This window comes from Fukomys damarensis, unplaced genomic scaffold (genome assembly GCF_012274545.1).
Source record: "Fukomys damarensis isolate Sample0158 unplaced genomic scaffold, DMR_v1.0_HiC HiC_scaffold_5, whole genome shotgun sequence".
NCBI classification, from domain to species: Eukaryota; Metazoa; Chordata; class Mammalia; order Rodentia; family Bathyergidae; genus Fukomys; species Fukomys damarensis.
In genome coordinates, this window is record NW_022900917.1 from 4,764,186 (window position 1) to 4,789,039 (window position 24,854).

A 24,854-nucleotide genomic window follows, 5' to 3' on the forward strand; every position below is an offset into this window, starting at 1 on the left:
GTTCGGGTCCCCGTGGCCGCCACACAGAGGGCCACGTGGTGGCCTCTCCTGTCAGGAGCCCAAAGGGTGAGTGAACAGGACCAAAGGAGATGGAGGTAGGTCTTGTGCAAAAGGGAGGGGGAGATGAGGCGGAGGTGAAGATGTGTCCTGGGCATGTGCCAGCTCCTCGCGAAGGATGCAGACATGCACCAAGAAAAGTAGAAATTAAAGAAAAATGGCCAGTGCCGCAGAAATCTGGGTACCAAGGCCTGAGGGAAAGAGTGACTACACAGGAGAGCAGTGACTATCTTTGCATCACTGGAAGGCAACATGACCTGTGCCCCTGGAGCAGACTGAAGGGCTCTTCCTGGCTGTGAGGCATTAACAAAACAAAACCAGACAACAAGCAAACAGTGAGACAGCATTGACCTGAACCTTGCCTTGAATGAAATTAGAGCTAACTTTCAACTCTCAGATCTAGGAGCTAGGAGAGGAGCAAGCTGGAGAATCAGATGTAGCACATCTTGCCTACATCTGTCAAGTCTAAGGACACAGGAGGAGGAGAAAGGATGGGAGGACTCTTAGAGATTAATGGGAATTTAAAATCTTAACTATCAAATACGATGATCAAACGTCCAAAATATCTGTTTGGATCTGGAATTGAACAAACAGAAAGTATATGAAGTAACAGATTTTTGAAGTAATTAGGTAGGGACTGGGAATCCGTGATACAAAGAAGGTATGGTTAATTGAGTTGTGTGTAATGATGATTTTGAGCTTATGTAATAAAATATGCTTTTTTTTAAGACATGAGATTTTAGAAGTAAAATGATATGATGTCAGGATCATAAAAGGAAGTAATGAGGAAAATGGTAGCCGTCAGGGAGGTGAGACAAAAATTTCTCATTGAACTAAAGGAGGAGGTGTTTAGGGGATTCAATACACACACACACACACACACACACACACGATAAGAATTTATCATAAAAAAATATCTTCACCAAATTGAGAGATAACATTAGCTCACAGATTTCCTTAGCACCGAATTACTTTGGGGCTTAAGGAAGTAGTGTAACTGGGCTTACATATAATAAGATCCCAGACCCGGTCACTGGTACAGAAAGAAAGAAGGCTTAGACAATTACTTCTTGGCAGACTAGAATGAAATACATTCATTAATACTAAAGAATTCTGGGAGAAAATGGGAGCAGAGAGAAACAGGTGAATGGAAGGTTACTTTTGATAGAAAAATGATTTTACGAGCAAAGTTCTTCTAGTCAATAAAGGGACGACACTTGTCATTTATTCATGGATTATTCCGAGTGATATGCAGACAAAGTACATGTGTTTTATGGATCTTTGTCTCAGATATCTGGAATTTTGTTTTTGTTCTTTTTTTTTTAATCTAGCATGTACTGGTACCTTGGTTGACCACATTCGTTCTTTTCCTGATTCTGGTCATAAACTGAATTGGATTATAACAGAATCAAATTTAATCACTAGGTTTAATGTTGAGCTTATGTGGAAATTTGATTCTGTTCTTGTCCAATTTAGTTTGCAACCAGAATCGTGGAAAGAATTAGATTCGTGAACAAGGTACCACAGTATTTTCTGAAACCAATTGAGAGAAATATTTGAATAAGTCTAGGTCTTCCAAGAATTGGGCTTCCTGGCACCTCTCTTACCTATCAGTCAAGACTTTGTTTTTGTTTTGTTTTGTTTTAAGCTTTGATTTTTCCAGATGAAATTTCAGAGCAAAGAATGGCTCCTCATGAACAGAAAAATATCTAAATGGCTTTGAGCCTGTCATGGATCTACAGAGATAATTTTAGAAAATTTGCTAAGGTGTAAAATCACAAGTCTACAAACATTTTAGGCTTAAGCAACACCCTGTTTTCATGGTAAAATCAATGAAGCGAATCATATAGAAAGCATAGTAGAGACTTAAGAAATTGTGTTTAATCTGAATCCAGTTAGCTGGATGATGCCACAACCCAGACCACCCATTTCCATCAGCATTTCTTAAACCCCATTGTTTAGAACACTGCATGGAATGTTAATAGATGTTCCTTTAAAAGAGAAGTCCATGATAAAAATCAGTGTTAAAAGAGAAACAAAAAATATATTTATTGCCACAACAAGACCACCCTGGGTGGCCCCTAGGCATCTCTTAACCTATTTAATTTGTAACCTAGAATTTCCCTCATTTCACTCTTTTGTGGAGGAAAGAATCCCTAAAGTGTGTGGATGGTGTCCTGCAGGTGAGCTGTCCATCTGCACTGATTACCGAGCTGTTGGGAAATTTCTATTCTGCATTTTGCCCAAGCACAGTGGTACTGGCTTTGCCAAAATCCATTTCAAGTTAAATTTATTAATTCTTTAATTCATGCAAAACATGAATTTTAAAGACAATCAAAATATCTTTTGATGTTTTTATTAACAGATAAGCACACTAGAGATGTATAAATCCAGTTGAATCATGATTACCAACCATACCACCAGGACATAATAGATTCAGGCACTGCGGTATAATGTGTAACTGTGCCTGTGTAATCGTATTAGCTTTAGAAGCTGATGCCAGAAAATCTCAGAAAGACATCCAAAAAATGAGTAACTAGAACAAAGGAAGAGTTATGGAGAGGTACTGATTTACCTGCAATAGAATTTAAAATAGAGCCAAATATTGTAAGGAAAATTGGCACACAGAGAATGGTGCGTTAAATATACATTTTTAAAAATTGGATCATGGCACTGAGAGCCTGTTATCTTTCCAAGTAGCAACTTCTGTGTACAAACAGTTGTAATGATATCACGTTAGCACCCAACACCTTAATTCATGAATGCAATGTGGCTCAAAATGACATCCTTCCAAATTATATTCAGTGAGAAGTCTGCTAAGTCGTAATTAGTCTATACAAGGTGGTTTACTCTATACCTCATTGCCAATTTTTTTAAAAATGTGCTTCCTGAAAATCACAGGAGTAACCATTAAAATACAACAAGCAGCTGTTGCTCTATAATGTTCTAAATGATGCTTTAACAGCAACAAGGGAGGCTTCTCTTGGCTATGAGACAGACACCGCACACAGCTCAGATTCATTTGGTCCTGACTCCACTTGGATTGCTGGTCTGGACCTAGCAGCCACACAAGCCGTAGTTCAGTGCAGCTGGCTGTGTGGAGAAATGTCGTTAGCACTCTCGCCAGTGAGGTCCCCCTACCCTGAACAGCATTGAGCTTCAGAAAATCCCTAGCACAACAGTAAGTGAGATGGAGACAGCTATAATGTTCTGTTGGGACTCTGCCGGCCAAGGGCTGCACCACCCAGGGCTGGGAAGGAAGTGTCCCCGCTGCTAGGCACAGGGGATCAAAATGTCTGAACAGTTGCTGTCAAGGCCAGGAAGAGTCTGACCTGTATGCTAGCCAGGGATTTTATTTCTCCTGACCTCATATTTGCATGTGAAAGACTCTACAACAGAAAACCCCTGTGGTTTCTCTCACCTCACTGCAGGGAAAGAAATTTATTGCAGAGGTCACCTTGGAGCAAGGAGCTGAGCAGAGTGATCAGCCCTTTCTAGCCTTGTTCAGATCGTGCTGGCCCAAGAGAAGGATCCTCTGGTCACCCCCACCATGCCATAGTGTCCTGGACACCTGCCTGGGGCTGCATGGGTTACCTAAGTCAAGACCCGAGAATTATCAGCTGCAGATTCCAACTAACTTGCTCCACTTAGCTTCATCCAAAATAAAGCACTTCTTTCCTTCTTTATTTCAGTTTATCTGTGCCTTGCCTGTCATCTATAAGGTTCTTAATTTAGCAGAGCAGGAAAAGAGGGTAGCACACGATGATCTCTGAGCATCTTCGCTGTCCCTGCTCTTGGCCCTCCCTGGCTGCCTCCTTCCTCTGACAAACAGCCCCCTCCTGCCCTCTTCATTCATCAAGAGCCACCCTTCCCCTCCATCAAGAGTTCTCCTTCTTGTGTCTTGACTCCTCTAGAGCCTGACTGCAGCGACCAAGCCAGGGGATTGATCACAAAAGTCAGTCCTAGCCGGGGATTAGCTCATTGGTGCTGCCACCACCTGCCTCCAAAGCGCCTCAAAAGCACAAGGTCGGGAGTTAGATCCCCAGTACAAAAAAAAAAAAGAGAAAGAAAAGCTAATCCCAGACCCGGCCCCTGCTGGACCATTGCCTGAGAGTCCTGGAGCTTTAAGGCTCCATAGCCAAGCATTGTCTGAAGAGTCTGCTGCACGACCAAAACAATGCAGTTTACTGTCATTGGTGAGACTCCAAAGACAGAGGAAGCAAAGCTGTGTGACCTCATCTCCCAAGAACAGAACTCAGGGTTTCTTTTCATACCGCTGTTCTCCAAAACCATACAAAGGGAACTCTCCTCGAAGCCCAGCACATTCCCCTCCTTGCAGCTTACCTTTTATCCTGGTCTTCTTGGCTCTCACTTGCTTTGCTTACAGACAGCAGCCTCTTGTCTCGAGGAACCTGGAAACATCACCAGTCATCAGTGGGACAGACACAGGCAACAGCAAGCACAGGACGAGCTGGATGCTGGCATAAGCAAGAAAATGAAAATGGAAGGATCTCCGGGAGGGGGCGTGAGTTTGTGATTGTCAGGAGATGGTGAAAAGTGAGTACCCTGAGTGACAGTGATGGTGTGGGCAGAGATTGAGGGAGGTGATAAACCCACAAGGGGTCACAAAGGAACAGAACTACACTGCTGAAGCTACAATGCTTCTATGTCCTTCTCACCTTGGCAGCGGACAGAGGAAGAGGAGCAGTGGACCTGAACTTGGGTGTCTTTGAGCAGACAGAAAGCATCACAGAGTGACAGGGAGCGTTCTTTACAGGAACAAGGATAGATCCTCCTCTCTGAAGAGAACTTTCAGTACAGACATAAGGTAGGGGCAGGAAGTTGGGCAGAGGCAGCACTGTCAGCAGTGGGGAAACGAACCCACACCACCCTTTAACCAGCCTTGCTACACAGCTCGTGGGTTTGGCGCCTCATGTGTTTTCCTAGGCGCTTTCACCATTGTCCTAACCATCAAGTTCATTGCACCTGAGACCTAACTGAGAGCTGCTACCTGAGACGGACCTGGCAGCTGGGCTTCTGACTCCCATCCAGTGACCCACCTGCATCATGGGTCCTTACTGGGCAGAGTTCCCAGATACACCAGTAGGTTGCTATGGATTGGTTGGTTGGGTTGGATTTTTTAACTTGTTTATTAATGTTTTGCTAAACCTCTGGATCTTCCTTTTGAGATGAAAGCACATTTATAAGATCCCTCTACTGGATTCTGAGCAGTTCCTCAGTCTTGCAATTACCTGAATACAGATGCAGAGAGGCTAGACAGGAGGGTGACAGAGGGGGTAGCCAAGAGCCCAGGCCTGGCCCTGATTGCTTGGGTTCGACTGTAGCGCTGCACTGACTCCATCCCACCTTCCTCATCTGTTACCCAGGCTTAGTGATAGCCCTGAGTTAAATTTTAAAGCACTAAAGAGTCTCTGGTGCTTTATGTGTTGAAGGATAAATCAGTTATAGGCCTTTTATTCATATGTCAATTTTGAGAGTCTGCAGTGTCCCAGGCATTGCTAAGTACCAGGTAGAATGAGTTGAGTAAAACACCATCCCAGTCGTGTACTGAAGATGACAGTTGATATAAAGTTTCAGTATCCAGTACATCAATGTTCATTACAGCCTTATTCACAGTAGCCCAAAGGTGGAAATAACCCAGGTGTCCACTAGCCAATGAATGGATAGATGACATGTTGTATATCCACGCAAGAGAATATTACTTAGCCTTAAAAGGAATGAAATGCTGACACGTGCCTTACTATGGATGGACCTCGAAGACGTAACCATAGATTAAAATAAGCCAGACACAAGGACAAATAATATAAGGTACCCTGAAAGTCAAATTCAGAGCAACAGAAGGTAGAACAGAGGAGGAATTAGTGTCAGGTGGGTGAAGTCTCAGATTGGGCGGATGAGAGAGTTCTGGAGATGGTTGGTGGTAATGGTTGCACAGCAGTGAGTGAACGTGCACTTCAAAGTGGCTGAAGTGATACGCGTGTTATGTACATTTTAAAAGTGATGAGGAAGTAGTGTTCCCAGCCTTGCCCCTGTGCACCCTGCAGTTTATCAAGCGGCCTACCTGGACCACCCTGGAACCAGCCTGGCTCCTGGCTTTCTCCTAATAGCACTGCAGGAACTCAGTCCTCAGTGATGGGAAGTAGGGCTGAGGAAGGATGCCCAGGCACGGGGGACCCTTCAGGACGGTGCTCCAGAGAAGCTGAGCAGGAATTTGTCTGCTGGATGGGGAAGGCTTTGTAGCCACAGGAATTGCTTATTTTTAAACTGAGGATGTGACAGAGTAATGAAGTCATTGCTGGGGGAGTGAGATTCGGCCCTGGGTACAATATTGTGCTCTCTCTTCCCTTCTGTGCCCCTCTGACGGCACAGCCGCATTCTCTTTCACTGTCAAGCATCCTTGCCCCCTCCCCTTGCAACTAGGGCATGAGCCAGGTTCCCTGTGTCTCTGGAATGCACTCTCCAGGCTCAGCCTTGGAACTTCTTGCTGCTGTGACAGTCACCTGAGTTGTCTCCTGTATCCTTCAATCCACGAGTGGTCTTAAAAATGCAACTCTGGGGCCTGGGGATTTAGCTCAGTGGTTCCGCCACCTGCCTCTCAAGTGCAAGGTCCTGAGTTCAATCCCCACGCCTGGGGATAGCTCAGTGGTTCCGCCACCTGCCTCTCAAGTGCAAGGTCCTGAGTTCAATCCCCGGTACCAAAACAAAAACAAAAACAAAAAACTCTGATCAACTCTGATCTCATGCTGCTGCTTAAAACTCCTCTGTGGACCCAGGAACCACATTTCCTGTAACCAGGCATTTCTCCTTTTAACAGTGGAGCCCTCCCTCAACATCTTCTCTGTCTGGAATTCAGCCCCGCCTCCTATGCCTTTTCCACATTTACCAGGACCATTTACATTCTGGATGTACCATATACAGGAGCAAATTCCCTGTGATGAGTGTTAGCAGTATGCATGCCTAAAATGTACCAATAAATGTTTTTCTATTAAAAAATAAATTTCTATGTCCATGAGAAACATGCAATCTCCATGTGTGTTGACCCTGTGCACAGTTAGGTCCCCAGTACCAGGAATGTACTAGGCCCTCACTAAATAGGAAAAGAATTAATCTATCAATCAAAATGGCCTGCAAAGGGCAGAACTAAAAAAGTAGAAGAAATGCATCCTAAACACTAGAACATGTTGGCAGTTCCCAAAGATCCTTGGCAGTGAAAGTTCCTGCTGCCATCACTGATGCGAAGTCACAGCGCTCAAAGCAGTGGGCTTGCTTCAACACCAGCCTCTCTGAACCAAGTTTATCATTGGCTTTGCAAACTTCAGAGAAATGGAGACTTTTGAACTCAGTACCCTCTGTTAAGTGCTAGACCCACATCACTGTCTGTCAGGCGCCTCTACCTGGATACCCTACAGCACATCAGGCCACAGCAGTTCCCTGTCCCCCAAAGCCTGTCTTCTCATTGCTATCTGGATCAGCTGAGAAGCATCGGAGACACCTTGCTCGTAGTTATTGGCCCCCACCAGCAGTGTACACATGCACAAAGACAACTGGTTTTTGTTTGAACAGATACTCATTTCTCAAGCTTACTTTGTCTTTATGTGAGGCCTGTTCTAGTGGCTGATTTAGGGGGAAGCTTCATGAATGCTGGCCCGGGGAACCTCTTCTCCCACCCTTTTTTTGGGTCTTCATCACATTTTACCTGGTCTGTTGGAATGGGCTGCTCTCCAACTAGACGCTGGGCCCCCAGCCTTCCTCTCTGCAACTGCTACTGTAATCTGTGTGGATAATTGGCCTCATCTAGAAGGCCTAAGACCCAAATTCCTCAGTAGAGGAAATTATGAAAAAAATGGTGGATTGCAAACACTCCCTTTTCTTCTTTCCTGCATTTTCTATAGTGGATTTGTACAAACTTAAGATGAAAACCTGATACATCAAAACATCGATTTGTGTACTTTACATATAATTTCTCTTGGTCAATAAGGCTGAAAGAAAAGCTGATTTAAAAAATATTTTTTCAAATCTTATAGATATGTATCAGATCACTTATTTGTTCATGTGTTCATTCATTCATCTGTCTTGCAAAATGTCCACCAGACCGTGCACCCTGTTCTGGGAAATAGAGCCCAGTCTACAGCCTGCCTGGCAACATTCCACGACAGCCACTTTCTGACCAAGTTTAGCCCCCTCAATCGCCAGCCTTGGTTCAATCCTGATCACTTGGTTTCACTGTGTGCAATCCAAGGTTTTATACCCTATGTGTTCTCCTCTCCATCTCCTTTTGCATGACATGTTTTCTGCTCGCCTGTCCACCGGCAGATCCTCCCCTATTCCTGGTGGAGAAGGCGTCCCTTCCTCTAGAAAGCTTGTGGATTCTCTAGAAGTTGCCATTCAATGTACTGGTCCTGGAGCACACCCTTTTACACACTTACCTCCTGGCCTTGTGGTTACAGGTTTATTGGGCCTGTTCAATATGGACTATGACTCTGTGACTTTTCTGAGGTTTTGCAATCTGCCTTTGGATATCCAATCCATCCCATAATGCCCATCACTTTTGCTGGGAAATGATAGCTAATTAGTGAATATTGAATGGTGGATGGATGGATTGATTACCCAAAAACTGCTTTCCAACAATATCAGATCTACAGAAGGGATAGGAACCAATGGATGAGAAACACACTTTAATTAGGGCTAGAACCATATGATTACAAACCACAAGCTCTCTCAAAGGAAAAAATACCAAGCAAATTAGTTACTGTGGTTTTAATGTGTCACCCAAAAGTTCACATGTTGGAAACCTATTCTTCAAATTCATGTTAGTGGTGTTTGGAGGTAGACTCCCTGGGAAGTAGTCAAGATTAGATTAGTACATAAGGATGGGCCCCAATGACAACAGTAATGACTTTACAAGAGAAAAAAAGGCCCAATCTCTAATGCTTGATGCGTGATGTCCTTCACCACGTCATAAGGTCAGAAGGAGGCTTTCATTGACGTACAGTGGTACCTCAGTTCATAAATGTAATTTATCCTGCGATTCTAGGGAGATGGACCACATTTATTTTGTCACCCGATGCAAAGCTCATGAATGGAAGCAAAAATTTGCCAATCACTTCTGTTGCAAACCAAACTGTTCATGAATAGAAGCATTTGTGAACCAAGGTACCACTGTACAGTAAGTACCGTGCTACTAGGCCTTCCAGCCTGTGGAATCATGAGCTAAACAAATCTCTGTTCCTTATAAATGGCCACACTGTGGTATCCAGTCATAGTGACAAATGGACTAAGACATAAGTCAAACCACTTTTTAAATATGTAACCAATGAAACCTGGCACGTTTCTATCATGCGCAGAATTCATGGAAAGGTCACACTTTGGAATTGCCACTGGTAAGTAACCTCAACTAGGTAGGAAACTGTGATAGAATTTTGATTCCCCAGATTATGAGAGAATCTATAAACGTGTCTTTTTAAATAAATATCACTTAATTAGCAAACAACATACTTCACCTGCATAGTTTGAAACCAAAACCTTTTCCAAATGGGTTCAAATAAGACATTTGAAAAGATAGTAGATACTGTAATGAAAGGAATATTAGGAAACAGATTTGTCCCACAAAATCCCACTTGGTTGTCTGGACTATGAAATCTAAAAGGTTCATGAGTTTCATGATCTTACAGTGACAGTTAAAAATGCAGACAAAAAGACTGAAGTTTACAAAGAACCATACAAAGATGTGCCTTTGTCAGTTTGGAAGGACAGGGCCACCATCCCTTGTGGCACAGATTCCTCTCTCTCACACAGCACACTAAGGTCCCTTCAGGGTTCACAGAGGTGAGGAAAGACAGGATCAATTCCCACTTCCAAAGAGGTATGACAAGTCTGTAAAATTTAAATCATAATGTGACAGTCATTGTTACAATAACTTCCCAAAGTTTACTCAAGAAAAATCACTTTTTTATTAACATGTCCCTTTGTGATAGAAAAAAAAGATCTACACAAGGCATTTAACTTCATTACAATTCTGACCTCAGCATATATAACCTGTGAACACCCAAAGGACTGCAAAGGCCTCAAAATAATCATTTGATCATAGTCCAGTCCTTTTAGAAACTACCAATTTTTCACATAGGCACTAAGTGTTTCAAACAAAAAGCAATTCTTTTGTGAAACAGATGGAACCATTATGAGTCTTGGAATTAACTATACAGAAAGACTTGTACAGTAGGCTACAATTCAGGTTTTATGTAAAGTTTCTACATTGCATCTCAAAATATTTACAGAATGCAATATTTCAACTTTCCTTGAAATGGTAGCAAATGTGCAAGAGGAGAAGTTACCTAGGTATTGTATCTCAATACCTTTTTATCCTATTTACTAATACTTGTCGTCTGAACCTACAGGAGATACATTGCTTTTGTAAATTAATTACTAATTAATTTTGTTTCAGAGTAAATTTTTTCTAATCAAAAAATGCCATCAGACAAGGGGAAAAAATGAGAATCAAGGCCTATTATGTAAAGGTACAGGATCCCAATAATGAATGTAACTGTATTGTATACCTAGATTGTACCAATAAACTCAATAAAAAGAAAAAAAAGACATCAAATACAGATATCTGAAATTGTGTTCATTTTACAATAGAATAATATATTTTTAAAGAATAAGATCAATATATTTCTTCCAAAGATATAAATATATTTCTTTAAAGCCAAATTAAAATTATTAACTTACATGTTAATTTAACGTAAAAGAAAAAGAAACTGTGATGAATAAATCAGGGTCATTTTATGATATGGTAATAGATTTTTTTTAAATTAATTATTTTCTCTTATCAAGGAAACTGACTTTTCAATTTCTTTCTTAAAATAAGACCAAAAATAGCTGAGCCTACTTTGGACACAAGGGAGTCCAATCCAATGAGTTCTGTTCTGTGCCATCCTCGGTCATTTTGAATGCATTCACCTCAAAACATTTAGGATTTATCCTGTGTTTTTCAAATGCGATCCTCAGTCAGAAAGGGTTTATAATATAAAGCAACTGCCAACAGGAAAGAAGAAAGAGCCTACCACAAAGCTCAGTTTTCTGGCTTATTTTTCAAGCGTAAATTGAAAGACCATTCCGGGCCTCAAGCATCCTTTCATTCAGACCCTCTGCTCCCCAAAGTTAAAGTCCCTTCTTGCTGCAATCAGGAGTCATGTTGGAAGTTTTATATCTTCACCAAAGGGCTATCGACCTTGCCAAATCTGGCTCTCTGGACAAGACAGGAAAAATCAGCCTAACCCAGCGGAGGGACATGAAATACCATTTGGGGTCGAAAGTGCTGCAAGGCTTCCACTAAAGTGTTTCATGGAACAGTCCCTATAGAACAGAGAACTCTAGTGTACCTAAATGCTTCCTATAAAATTGAAAAATCTAGAGGCAACCTAAATACCCAGCAAATAAGCAACAGTTACAGTACGGCACACCCACGCCTAAAACCGTAACTATAAAGGAGAGGTGACATGGAGGAAGCATTGGTGTTTAGGGCTGAGCAAGGTTTATATGTGAATAACGTTTTTTCATGGAACAAAGGGCACAGAGAATAACCGTCCGGAACCAAAAGTTCCTTTGGGAGAGTGAGAAGTTGGGCTTCAAGGACAGAGAAGTGGGGAGCAGGCAGGCGGCGGGACCCACCTTGTAGTAGTCGTAGAGCAGGCCGAGGGCAGCGGCACTGTCCTCGTCACCATTGATGCTCATCATGGCCTTGGTGGCCGCTGTCAGAGGGTTCTCCAAGTACGACTTCCAGGCTTCATCCTCGCTGGTGTAAGCCCTTCGGGTGTTGAATGGAGGGTCGCTGGGCATTGGCACTAAGGCCACAAGTCTTTTATTACTGTGAAAGTGAAAGAGATGTGAGGCTTATTATCGAGTAACTTCCCTTTTCCCCACAAATAATGCACTTTAGGAAGCTGGCAGTGCTGACCCATATGTTATCCCGGCACAGGAAGATGGGCGTGAGTTAGAACTCAGCCTTGAATACACAGTAGTTTCAAGGCCGGCCTGAATTACACAGTGAGATCCTGTCTGAAAGCAAACCAAAAATCCACACTTCACGTGATTCCTAGCATTGATTTGTAGTTTCCAGAATGGAGGAAAAGCAAGAGGAAATTAAAACTAAAGTGACCATCACATTTCACTTAGAAAATCACTGATTTATTTTCTCACCAGTCTAAGAAATTGATAGTAGTATTTTAAAAGTAGTATAAGTAGCATACATTGGTCCCCTTCAAACTTGGTTTTCTCTATGAGATCATTCCAAGTCATTTTATTTCATTATTCACTGAGAGAGGTTTCATTTAACTGAGTTCTAAATATAAGTAAGTATACAACATTAAATGTAATCAATGTTAATAATTACTAAAATTGTATTTATCTAGCTTTTGCTTGAAAGCACTAGCAAATCTGAGTCTCTTAATTTAAAAAAAGCAATATAAGCTACTCGGCAAACACAGCGTGTCATACAGATGATACTGCACAAGTGATGCGATGGACTCGGGATCCTCTCCGTACGAATGGGGTTCGGACTCTGCCTGCACCCCCAAGAAGCCCTAGGTAATAATTATGGAAAAAGAGGAGCACATCTGGAGAACTCTCAGTACAGACAGAAAGGGGCTGTGGAAAACAGCACAGGACAGGAAAGGCCACTCTCCGCTGGGCCTGAGCTGAGCGGGGGTTCCGCAGCTGCACACTTCCGGCCATGTTGTCACTCGGCGTGGTAATGACTTCAGCAGCCAGGGACCATGACAGCCCTTGGCTGAGAACCAAGAGGTCAAGGAAAAGAGCCTCGAGAAGGTTAGCCACTCCCTCCCTGGCCCTTTTGCCTATTCAATGAAGTGGAACTGAAGTGCAGCAATGAGACGTAGTGTTTGGGGAACACCTACTTTGGCACACGGAAGCCTAATGTGGACAAGCGACAGGGCCGTGAAGACAACACCAGCGGTGATCCAAGGGAGCATGGCTGCCAAGCCCTTCTGAGCTCCTGTAGGAGCTTCCAATGTGGCTGTGAATTGGCGTGAGCCCTCAATGCAGAGTGTTGAAGGCCCTGTGTGTGCTGGATGAGGCCCTGCAGCCTGTCAGTGCAGAGAATCACACTGGTGTTGGTAAGAGAGACTTACCGAGGAAAATGAGTATTTAGCAGAGCAGAATTCTAGGCTAGATGGTCTTTAGGCCTCTTGAGCTCTTTGTGTCAGTGGCTTGGTGGAACTGATTAGGAAGAAAGAGAGAACGCTGACCCAATTGCAAGTGAATTGGATTAAAATGTATAATCAGGTTTCTCGGAGTAAATAGAAAAGCCCTGATCAAAGGACTCACTAATCACTGGCACTGTGGTGTCACAGAGTGGTGTGGGCCTCGCAAGTGAATCCCCGCTCTGTCTTCACAGTGGCAGGAGCTGCTTCCGTCTCACCTGCCTTAGGTGGGGATAACAATGCCCACTGTCCTTTCCTTCCCAAGTGTTCGTGAGGTGGAACAAAACAATGGACAAAACAGTGCCGTGCAAGTCACAGGCATGCCTGCCAGTGCACAGTTCTGTGCTCCTGCAAAGTTCATGCACACATCCACTTTTGGCAGAATTGGCTCTCATTTAAAAGTGCTAAAGATAATCATTAACTAAAGGGAAACCAGAGTTGTTCATTTGGCAGTGCCGTAAGTGTTTCCTGAGCCCAATGGGCAGGCAGACGGTGAATGTGGGGAGCTGAAGGAGACAGACACTGCCCCTGACCCCACATGGCCAGAGACAGAGCCACCCCTCCCAGGCGGGTGGCCTGGTAACCTGCACACGGAGGGCTTCTGCACCCATCTGCTGGTCAGTGCTGAGAAGGGGCAATGCAGGACTACTTCTTAAGGGAGGAGTGTATGCAGTAGTACAGATCAACAAAGGTTTCTTACAAAGGAGCACATTTTTATTCATTTTTGGAGAGCTTGCTGGAAAGATGTACACATTTTAATCTAAAGGTGAAACAGCATCTCCATGTTGTACACAGTTGCTAATCACAGGACGGAGGTGGACCCGCAAAGAGTAAGTAAACGTGGCGGGCTCGGTCCTAAGAATCTGTAGGCAGAGGAAGTGAGGCCTCTAGGGAGAGGGAGGGGTGGTGGGAGTCCCAGAGTAATGGTGTGCCCTCCCCTCTCCAGAGTTGTTTAGTTGGGGTCACCTTGATACTGGTCTTCGCCCTTCACTTACAGAGTGGAATGGGATTCTGGACCCCACTGGCTACCCACGAGGCCCGGATCATCAAGCTTACTTCCTCAAACGCCCAGTTCTACAGAGGGTCCAGGATTCATAAAAAGACCCAGATTCAGACTTCAAAGCAGGGTTCCCACCAACTGTGCATTGCTTTTGCATCATCATAAAGACACAAGATCATAGTCTAACCTCCTGTTCTTGAGATCCTGAAAGCGATGAGGATTTTGCTCTTGTCCACATCTGAGAGCAGTACTGCTGGGAGAGAGGAGCTATTAATTACACACTGGCAAATTCCCAGGAGTTAGCAGGAAGCCCATACTGAGGCCGCACAGCCAAGTCATGATTTCCACTAAGGAGTGTCCTAATTCACTGCACAGCTTATCCCTGAGTGTTCCTTAGGATCTCAACTCCCTCCTGCGGGGTCTCCCAGACTGATGACGCCATCTGTTCCAGGTACAGATGCCCATCCATGCATCTAGGAGATTTATCAGCCTTTCCCTGAAGAGGCAGCCATGGATGAATCTTCACAGAATACACAGAAAGAAGGGTTCTGCGAAGCCATCATTTTACTGGCCATTTCTTCTCACACTTATGGTGGCCCCATAGGGCTTCCCTTTAGTGATGGATATTTTCTTCCATTATAATCTCTCTGGTACAGAGCACTGTTGAATGAAGTTTGCTTTAATAAAAACAAAATAATCTCTCTGGTACACTGAGCAAAAATATAGACCTGAAAAGAAAGGAGAGTTCCTCAGAGCAGCTTATGCTCTTCGGGAGCGGTTTATCATTGCTGATCGGGACGACAGCTCTACTTCTGCTTAGTCTCTTAGCTTCAAGTGCACTACATCCCGTGTCACCTGAACACAGAGCTGTGAATGACTGCAGACTGTGTGCCTGGGTCCTTCCTTGGAGAAATACATAGATGAGTGGTACAGATGTCACAGCAAGGCTAAGGCTTTGTTAGGTCACACACATCTCCGTTTCCTTAAAACCATTTGTTGTCCTTGACCCACAACTTCATCCTGTGGGTGTGGGGTGCAAGGCTGGGAGATGAGTCATAAGCTGAAATAGTGAAGGAGACGGAGCAGCCTCAGGACTAAGATGCCAACCAACCAGTTAACCGAGGCTCTGATCCCTCTGCCAGGGATAGCCCACCTCTACCTCTTCTGCTCCGAGCATTAACAAGTCTAGTGTATGGAATGCTTAGCTGGGAAGAAGCCAGGGACACTTTCTACCTCCAAACATCCTCCAGGCGTCTTCACCTCCAAACATACAATCCCTTGTGCGAAATCAGTCGCCCTGTGTGTTGCACTCCAGTCTCGGCTCTTCACCGTCTAACTAGTCTCCGTCCTTCAACCCCTTTAATCCATATGGAAATCCCGTGGAGTACTCTTTGAGGACGTAATTTTCTAAAGTGCATTATGATCCAAAACTTCCTAGAAGTCCAAAATCCCCCATGTGATGTGCAAGGTCCTCTGTTATCCGCCTCCAATTTACTTCTCAAAATTTATTTCCCTGTACTCGCTAATGGAAGAATTGAGTTTCCTCTGCAGTTTCCTAAAGATTCCTGTACCTACCTCTCTGAAATTGCTGACTGCTCCCCTCCCTGAAATCACCTTCTTGCTTTTTTCTGATACCACTCTTATCTAAGTCAAACTGCAACATTCTGTCTCCAGAAAATGGTCTAGGATTTTTCCCTACTTTCAGAACTTCCATTTGCCAAGAACTTCTACAGCATGTGCATCATTTATTATATCACCCACTGTTTAATTTTTACCATGCAAAGGCTGCTGACTGCACAGACTGTCACTCAGCTGCTGGACCCACCCAGGACACCAAAGCTATTGCAGTAAATCCAACTCTAGCCACTCCTGTGCAGTCTGCAGCCTTAGTCCTGCCTTGTATTTCCAGCCTACCTGGCTTCACTAACATCTGCAGACTCCTCTTCCCAAGCTTTGCCTTTGGCTTCCTTCCAGAAATACCCATTTCTGTCCCATTCCCAACTGCAGTCACACACACACACACACACACACACACACACACACACACACACACACCAACTTCCCAGAGTAACTTTATACACCTAAACACCTACACTGGCAGTCATGTCTTCAGAGCATCTAATACAGACCTTTGTGAAGGTACCAGATTGTTTGTTTACAGAAAATGGCACACAGGTCCAAGATTCCAGTGCTGACCTGACACTTACTAGTCCTATTTATTACCTGTGTGGACCTCTGCTTCCTCATCTGTGGACAGGCGATTGCATGATTAGATTTAAAATGTAGACGATGTCACTAGCACAGAGCTAGGCACAGAGCAGGGCCCTCTACCTGGGCCATAGAAAGGGAAGAGCGAGGTGGCACAGGAAGCCAAACACCTTCTCTCCAGCCAACCCCACTCCCAGGCCACTTCAGATCTAGGCGGTTCTCAGCGCTTCCCCTCTGTTGATAGCAACTCCGTTCTCTCTGCAGCATGGGGACTCGCCCTTGATTCTTCGTGTTCTTACGCTCCTTAGAAAGTCCCACCCGTCCTGCCTTCAAAATAACTCCGGAATCTGACCGCTTCTCACATCTCAACTGCCAGCACCTGGCCGGGCCCTCCGTCCTGCTCTTGGAGTACCGCATCCTCTCCATGGCAGCCAGCATCCCCTCGGCCTCCTGCACCAAACTGACCACAGTGGGGGCTCGTGCCCGAAGCGGATGTGTCACTGTCGGAGGAACTGAAGCCTTGACCAACACCAGTGAGAAACCGAGGGCAGCCAACATCTACGTAAGCCTACATAAACCTACATGTAAACATGTGTGACCTACATGTAAACACACGTGACCTGCGTAAACCTACATAAACTTTGTAGGTGCTCTGGCCAGAGACAAGGCTTACGTGAATGTCAGCCTCCATGACAACCTTACGCTTCTTATGAGAGACCCAGAGCCACAAGCACCCAGATAAGTGGCCCCCAGGTCACCCATAAATCAGGGAATTTGATACTACTCAGTGTGAGAGAATGCTTCTCGATTGGCTGCCCAGTGTTGAGACAGTGTGTTACACAACAGTGACGAACACATCTTCGTCAGTCTCCCTGCCGTGACCATTGTACCTCCTTCCTGGCTACGAAATCCCACTGAAACACAAACCACATCACCTCATTCTCACACCCAGTCCTTTAGGGACTCCCCGTTGCCTCAGAAGAGAAGTCAGAGAGTCACTTGCGACAACACACTTCGTAATCCCAACACACTGCCAAGGCCGAGGCAGGAGGGTTGCAAGTTGGAGCCCAATCTGGGTAACTTAGTATCTCAGCAAGATAGCATCTCAAAATTAAAACTTTTGAAAAGGGTTGGAGATGTAGCTCAATGCAAAGTCCCTGGGTTCAAAAAAAAACAAAATTAAAGAAATAAAAGTCAAGGTTGTTGGGACGATCTACAGACACCTCAGGAACTTGCCTCTGTTCATCCCCAACCCCTCTGCACTTCCTCTCCCTCCCCTGTGACCCTGCCACGCTGGTCCCCAAGCTCTGCCTCGGCTTCAGCCGTGTCCTCTTCCAGAACGCTCTCGCCCACCTCCTTCAGGTCTCTTCCACGTCTCATCGGTGAGAACCCCGACCGTGACCATCCTGTTGATCAGCAATCTGCCCCACCCCCGCGCCCTGCAGCTTCCGAATCCTCCAAATCTTTGCCCCGTCCTCTCCCTTTGGAGGCATCTACTGTCTTCTTGCCGTTGCTATCATCACCTCTTGCACACTCGTGTTTACTGGTTTGTTGGGTTTGCAGCCCCCACGATGTGTGCATCGCGCGCCGTGCTTACTCTCAGCTTCCGCTGGAACCTGAGGCCCTTGGTGCTGGGCTGCACCGAGAACCCGGTCTGTCACATCCTCGGTTCTCAATTCACACTATTCAATCAAGGGATAAAATTCAGACCCCAGACTAAATAGCAAAATCACAAGAAGGGACATTTATTTTTTTCTTTTAGAATCTTGGCATTTTTTCCATTAATAAGAATTCAAATGGAAACTGAAGAACCAATTATCCCAGCTAGGGTTTGTGTTCCAATTTAAATGCAAAAGACGCTGGTGTTTCACAGCTAGCTGCTCCGACTGATCCCCTCCCTCTGGGACTCACTGGAGGGAGTCACAGGAGGGGGGAGACGTGTTCCTTCTGTCCTCACTGCTGTCCTCACTGGCTGTAACTTTTTGCCTTTGACCTAACTGTGTAAGAGTCAGGGAAATGAGAAGAATCCAGGAGCCTCTGCAATGGATGATCTTCACGTTTGCGATGGCTGTACTGGAGGAGAGAGAGGATTCAACTAATTCAAAGACAAGATTGTGGTGCCCTGCACTGGAAAATCCATAGCTTTAAAAAATGATAAGCTGTTAAATAAAAGTTGTCTGTGGAAATTAAGACAGTTCCACGTTAGATACATTAGTAATAAATTATTCCAATCTGTGAATTGAAGTACAATCCCCCTCTCCCTCTCTCTCTCTCTCTCTCTCTCTCTCTCTCTCTCCCTCTCCCCTCTTTGCTAAAGCCCTCATAAGTAATCCAAAACAATAAGGGTTAAGAATAAAACGAAGAGCTTTCCCAGAAGTGTGTCAAAGTGATGGCCCAGGCTGTACCCCAGACCATGTTCTCTTAAGCACCTCTCCTGCCAACTCTTGACTATATTTTTATAACTAGGAAGAAAAAGTTACTTTAAAGGGGGACCCTAGAAAATAAATTGGATGCAACACTAATATAACGGAGTGCCATTACACAAAAACAATCAAGATGGTGTCCAAATTCAGAGTAATGAAATTGTGGAAAGAAGCAAAATCTGTAACCTCCCTGGAGAAACAGATAATTTGTTTAAATTATTTGTAGAATTCCAAGGTCCTGGAACATTCTAGAAGAAACATGTCAGAGAGAGCACACATTAACTGAACGAATTATTTGAGGTAATGTGTAGAGACTCCTTGTCTTTAGCTTAGCATAACCAGGGGCCACTTATTTTTAAATGTTGTTTGCAAAAATGTTAACAAGTAATTCATGTTATAGAAATGTAAGTTAAGGAATGTAAGCCAGGCATGGCAGCATACATCTGGAATCCCAGAACTCAAGGAAGCTGAGGCAGGAGGATCAAAAGTTCAAGTCCAGCCTGGAAAACTTGGCAACTTAATGAAACCCTCTCTCAAAATAAAAAATAAACTAAAATGGGGGCCAGAACTCTAGATCAGTGTGATGGTCCTAGGTTCAATCTCCAGTAAACACACACACACACACACACACACACACAGTGGTGAAAAACAAGAGCAATATTATACTTAAAGAGGAGCCAGAAATATGATTTTTAAAGAGAAAAATTATTTTATAATCAAATTAGCTTTCAACTCTATAAAAGTGAATTATTTCCCTGAGGAACTTACATTGCTCAAATATCAAGCAGCAGGAAGAAAGCACAAAGGCGGTTTCCAAGCTTGAAGAATAGATTTCCACTCCAACACCCTTTCATGTGTTTACCACTAATGTTTATAGCTAATAGGGCAAAGAGAAATCTTAGAGCAGTTCTAGAAGATAAAGAACAAAGAGATTGGCATAAAGGGGAAGTTGGAATTACGAAGTCTGTACCCAACTCTAGTGCAGGAGAGTTTAATCCATCATTGGGGATTTTCTTCTCTTTGAGCTCAGAAGCTCTACCCCAGTGTCCCTGGGTCTGTGTCCAGGCCAGGCCCTGTGCAAGGCACTCCAGGAAGTTGGTAAGCATCGCTCCTTAGATGTGGAGGAGTCTCCCTGGGAGGGGTCCTGGGACCAGAAAGAGACCTAACTCAGTAAAATGCCTCATGTAGCTCCAAGCTACCACAATGAGAAAAGAAAACACTTCAATCTAAAACAGAAGCCAGGCACAGCCATCATCCCAGCACCGGGAGGCCTAGGCGAGAGGATTGCCACACCTTTGAAGCCAGTCTGGGCTGCATAGTGAGATCCTGTCTCAAAAACAAAAGCAAAACAATTTTAAAAAGATAAAACAATAGAAAATTCATCCACTCTTTTCAGTCCCGAACTTATCCCTTTGTGTTTCACTTGGATACGAGTTCAATGTGTCCTGGGAGGACTGGGTGCCACTCAGCTAAAATCCCTGCCCACACTGGGAGGTGGCCCTTCTCGCTCTGCATTTCATTTATTTATTTATTTACTTAGTACCGGGGATGGAACTCAGGCCCTTGTGTTTCCAAGGCAGGCACCAGAACCACTGAACTAAATCCCTGGCCTCTGTATTTTAAAGATGAGAGTAAGACCCACTGAAGACTTAGGAAACCTGACAGGAAGGAGACAGAAGCCCAAGATGAACAAAACAGCTTATTTAAAAGTAAAATAATTAAATTAGATATAGAAAATATTCCTTAAAAATACACAGAGCATACAAGGCAAGCTCAGGTTACTAGGGGAAAAAAATCAGAAGATGCATAATTTTACAAATAAAATTATGCATGAGAACTGAATAGGAAAGTCAGCATGCGCTGGAGAAGCACTCTACCACTGAGCTACATCCCCAGCCTCTGTCCAGCTTTTGTTTGTTTTAGTTTATTTTGCAATAATAACAAACCTAAGGCCTTTGCACTGAACTACATACATCTCCAGCACTTTTTAAAAAAAAAAAAAATTGAAACAGGATCTGGAAAAGTCACTAAATTACCTGGGCCAGGCTCAAGTTTGTGGTCTTCCTGCCTCAGCCTTCCAGAGCTAGAATTACAGGTGAGTTCCCTTATACCTGGCTCTATTTTTGTTTTGTTTGGTACTGGGGATCAAACTCAAGTCCTTGCACTTTTGAGGCTTGCAATGGAACCACTGAGCTAAATCCCCAGCCCTCTATTTTTGTCTTTTGATGGTACTGGATATTGAATTCATGGCCTTGAAGTATTCTAGGCAAGCATTATCATAGAGCTATACCCCAAGTGCTTTTTAAATTTTATTTTGAGATGGGGTCACACTGAGTTATCCAAGCTAGCCTTGAACTTGAGAGGTTCCTAGTTCATCCTCCCTAGTAGCTGTGATTATGGGTGTATGCAATTGAGCCCAGCTTCCAACCCGGTTTTTCAACAAATAAACAAGAAACAAATCATGAGACAAAGTTAAAAAGCACACAGAATGGTTCAAGAGTATAATATTCTACTAAGAAGAGTCACAGAAGAAAGCAATGAAAAAAATGGAAGCAGATAAATAAACAATCAAAGAAATAATAGAAGAAAATATCCTCCAGCTTTAGAAAACTTGAGTCTTGAGAAACAAGATTGCTGAAACTAGTAATAAAAAGAAACACACCTACCATGTCCTGATGAAATCTCTGTTAAAATGTAAATACAAAATGCTACACCTACTTGAAAAAAACACAACTTTCCACAGAAGAAGAAATAGTAAACCAGTAAACTTTTTATTTGTATCCCTAAATGCTATAAGACAAGAGAAAAGGGATAGGAACATGGAATTTTAGATACAGCAAAAAACCAATTAAGTGTGATAGGAAAGAAAAAGATGCTTGATCATGAAAGAATTTAAAATTACTCTAGTCATCTACCCCTTTTGGAAGAAGTATTCCTTGATTCAAAGAAAAAAAAATGCCTGGATAGAAAAGAAAATCAATAGAGCTACGGAAGACTATCAAACAAGCCAGCAAATCTTAAATTAATTGTAACTAATTTCAGATCATGGAAATAAACTTTATGCCACAAAGAGTTCTCAAACATAATGACAAACATAAATGAAATCTATAAGAAGTAATGGGAGTGTAATCATTGTGAAACTATGTTGATTTTGCTTTGTTTGAAAAAGGAGTAATAGATAGATTAATGCCTAATGTTGACAGAAAATATGTTAAAATATGCTGATTAAAAATTCAATAGTACCAGTTGCTGGAATAAAGACAGGAAACAGAGCAATAGCTCCCGGAGAACAGCAGCAGGCCCCATACAGGAAGGGCCCTTAGATATCAAGGATCTGGAAGGAAAAAACTGTTTTTGCAGGAATCCTGGGCCATAGTTGCTTTGTTCGCTGTGCTGACATTTGCAGGGATGGTACCCACTGCTGGAGGAGACAATTCCGGTGCCCTGTGATGACAGCAGACTGTATTTGACACATCATGATTTCCTTTCCATACACACAACGTTAAAGCAAACAAATGTAGTCCATATGAGAATGTCCAAGAAGAAGCAATGTAAGATACCAGCTCTGGTTCCTCACTTCGGGCCACCCTTCTCGGTGGTGTGTGTGCTGAGGGAGGCCCACAGGCTGTACTTGGGCTCTGTGGTTGTTTGGGTTGAAGCTGAAGGCTGTGTTTTTTTCAAGGAATTCCATTTTTATACGATAGAACAACACCCTGACAACCTACGTGCTCAGACTTGAGCATTTGGCCAGCATTTTCTCAAAAACAGACGAAGTATTGGGGATTTAGCTCAGTGGTGCTGTTGCCTGCCTGGCGGGTGCAGGGTCCCAGTACCAAAACAAATAAGTAAACCAATTTAAGTCTATCGCTTCAGGAAAAGCAACTGTCAGTCTTTGTCGCCAGTAAAATTTGAACTTTCAAGCAGAATTTAGGTTATTTTAAAACTTGCATCCATGTCTTTTGACAACTTTGTAATATTTAAAAATGTTTTCTGAGGTTGATAGAGACATTAATGGAAGTGAATTTTTATTAATGCATCAGGAAGAATGTTAACAATGGGAGATCTGGCTAAAGTAGTCCACCAATATTTCCTAATGCCAATGCCTGACCTTATGAAATCATAAGGTCTTACACATAGGTAACAAACAAAAGACCCATTCAGAGTACAAGACCAGTCTAAGGATCTCACTGTGACAAAGTACACACATCATTGTATGACTGTGGTTCCCACATTGCAATTACCATTAAGAAACTGGCTCTTACTGAATTTGGGTGCAATATCAAAGAAGATCTACACTTAGCTAAAAAGGCTATGAAAATACATTTTCTTTTTCCAACTACGACTGTGAAGCGGGTCCTCTAAGCAAACAACATTTTACGACAGATATGAGGAAGCAGATATGAATGTGGTAAACCAGGCATCAGAGAGAGTTGCAGAAATGTAAACATAAAATAATGCCAGTCTCCTCACTGAGTTTTTTTGATTTTGGAAATCTATTCTATCTTTCATTTTAACCTGCAATGAGTTTATAATTTTTATTTAACTGAATCAGAAATACACATTTTAAAAATTTCTCTTCTAGCCTGCCACGTGTGGTGGTGCACGCCTGTAATTCCAGCATTCGGGCGGCTGAGGCAGGAGGATCACTGTGAGTTCGAGACCAGCCTGGGCTACATAATGAGTTCCAGGTCAGTCTCAACTACATAGTGAGACCCTGTCTCAAAGGAAAAAATTTATCTTCTAATATGGTATTTGTTGATATAACCCACACAAAGCACAAACTCAGACACAGCTGTCTTCAATAATTCAAGTGTTAAAAGGATTCTGAAAACAGTAAGTTTGAGAACCACTGCTGTAGAAAATCACTAGAGAGCAATAATGGAAAAAGAAATACTGATCAATGAAATAAAAATAGAAATAATGATATTATAGGGAAAATGAATTTTACATATCTGCAATTTGCAGTAAATAAAAATAATTTAACTCCACCTTTACAAGATACTTTCAAACTTAATTTTAAAAAACAAACCATATGCTCTTCTAAGCATCCCTGATACATAAGAAAACAGACCAGTGATCAGGGAAGATGCAGGAGACTTAACTCATCCACAGAGCTCAGCATGCAGACAAAATGCTCTGACACTACTTCAATGCTAAATCAACAGTAACATGATGAAATTCAAATGCTATGTTTTGAAAATTATGGCAGTCTTCTAGGGATTTACAAGTGAAAGACTAAGTCTTAAAGGAAACGTTTTGAAAACTGGAACTCGGTGATAAGATATGTAGCATTCGTGGATGTATAGATTCATAAGAGCTTACAGGTCACTCCATGGCCTAAACTGCTCATACTGGAAATGAAAAGGGGCCAAAACAGAGCATCAGCATGTTCAGAAAAATGACAGAATTAACCCAAAGGAAGTAGAAACAAAGATATAAGGATAAAAATAGAAATCAATGAAGTAAGGACATTCAAGAAAGACCAATTTAAGTAGAAAATTATGCCTTTGGAATTACAAAGAAAACTAACAGGTTGACAAAGATAAATAGCAGAAAAAATGAAAAGGGAAACAATTTTGAAATGAGAGCATTATGAATCCTTTCAATAAATTTGAAAATAGACAAGTGCAAATGTTTCTAGGAATATAATTAATCAAAATCAAATAATTTTCAATTATTTGAAAAGAAAAAAATAAGTGATTCCCAGTGGAGAAGCTAAGCAGCTGCTTCCTTAACTAAGTGGGCCGGCAGAGCCGGGAGGAGACGGAGCTGGGTAGGAACAGGCGAGCAGTTATGTGAGATCGACCAGACTGGCGTGGGGGAGAAATCCACGGCTAACCCCAAGGAGACAAAAGTGCCAGGAGCCAGCTTGCAGCCTCGCCCACGCTGTGCCACTCCTCTGTCACCTGTATGCAAAAGTCCCTAGGC

At 43.1% G+C, this 24,854-nt stretch overlaps 1 protein-coding gene across 1 annotated transcript in view; it reads right to left on the bottom strand.

Moving 5' to 3' along the window:
- Positions 1 to 24,854, bottom strand: part of Grhl2 (grainyhead like transcription factor 2) — a 121,688-nt gene that overhangs the window by 76,629 nt on the left and 20,205 nt on the right. Inside the window, exons 2-4 of the mRNA XM_033759727.1 lie at positions 11,746 to 11,941; positions 4,402 to 4,469; positions 3,479 to 3,482 (exon numbers count right to left, since the gene is read on the bottom strand). Of these exons, the coding sequence (XP_033615618.1) occupies positions 3,479 to 3,482; positions 4,402 to 4,469; positions 11,746 to 11,941 (268 nt within the window). The remainder of the gene's footprint in view (positions 1 to 3,478; positions 3,483 to 4,401; positions 4,470 to 11,745; positions 11,942 to 24,854) is intronic.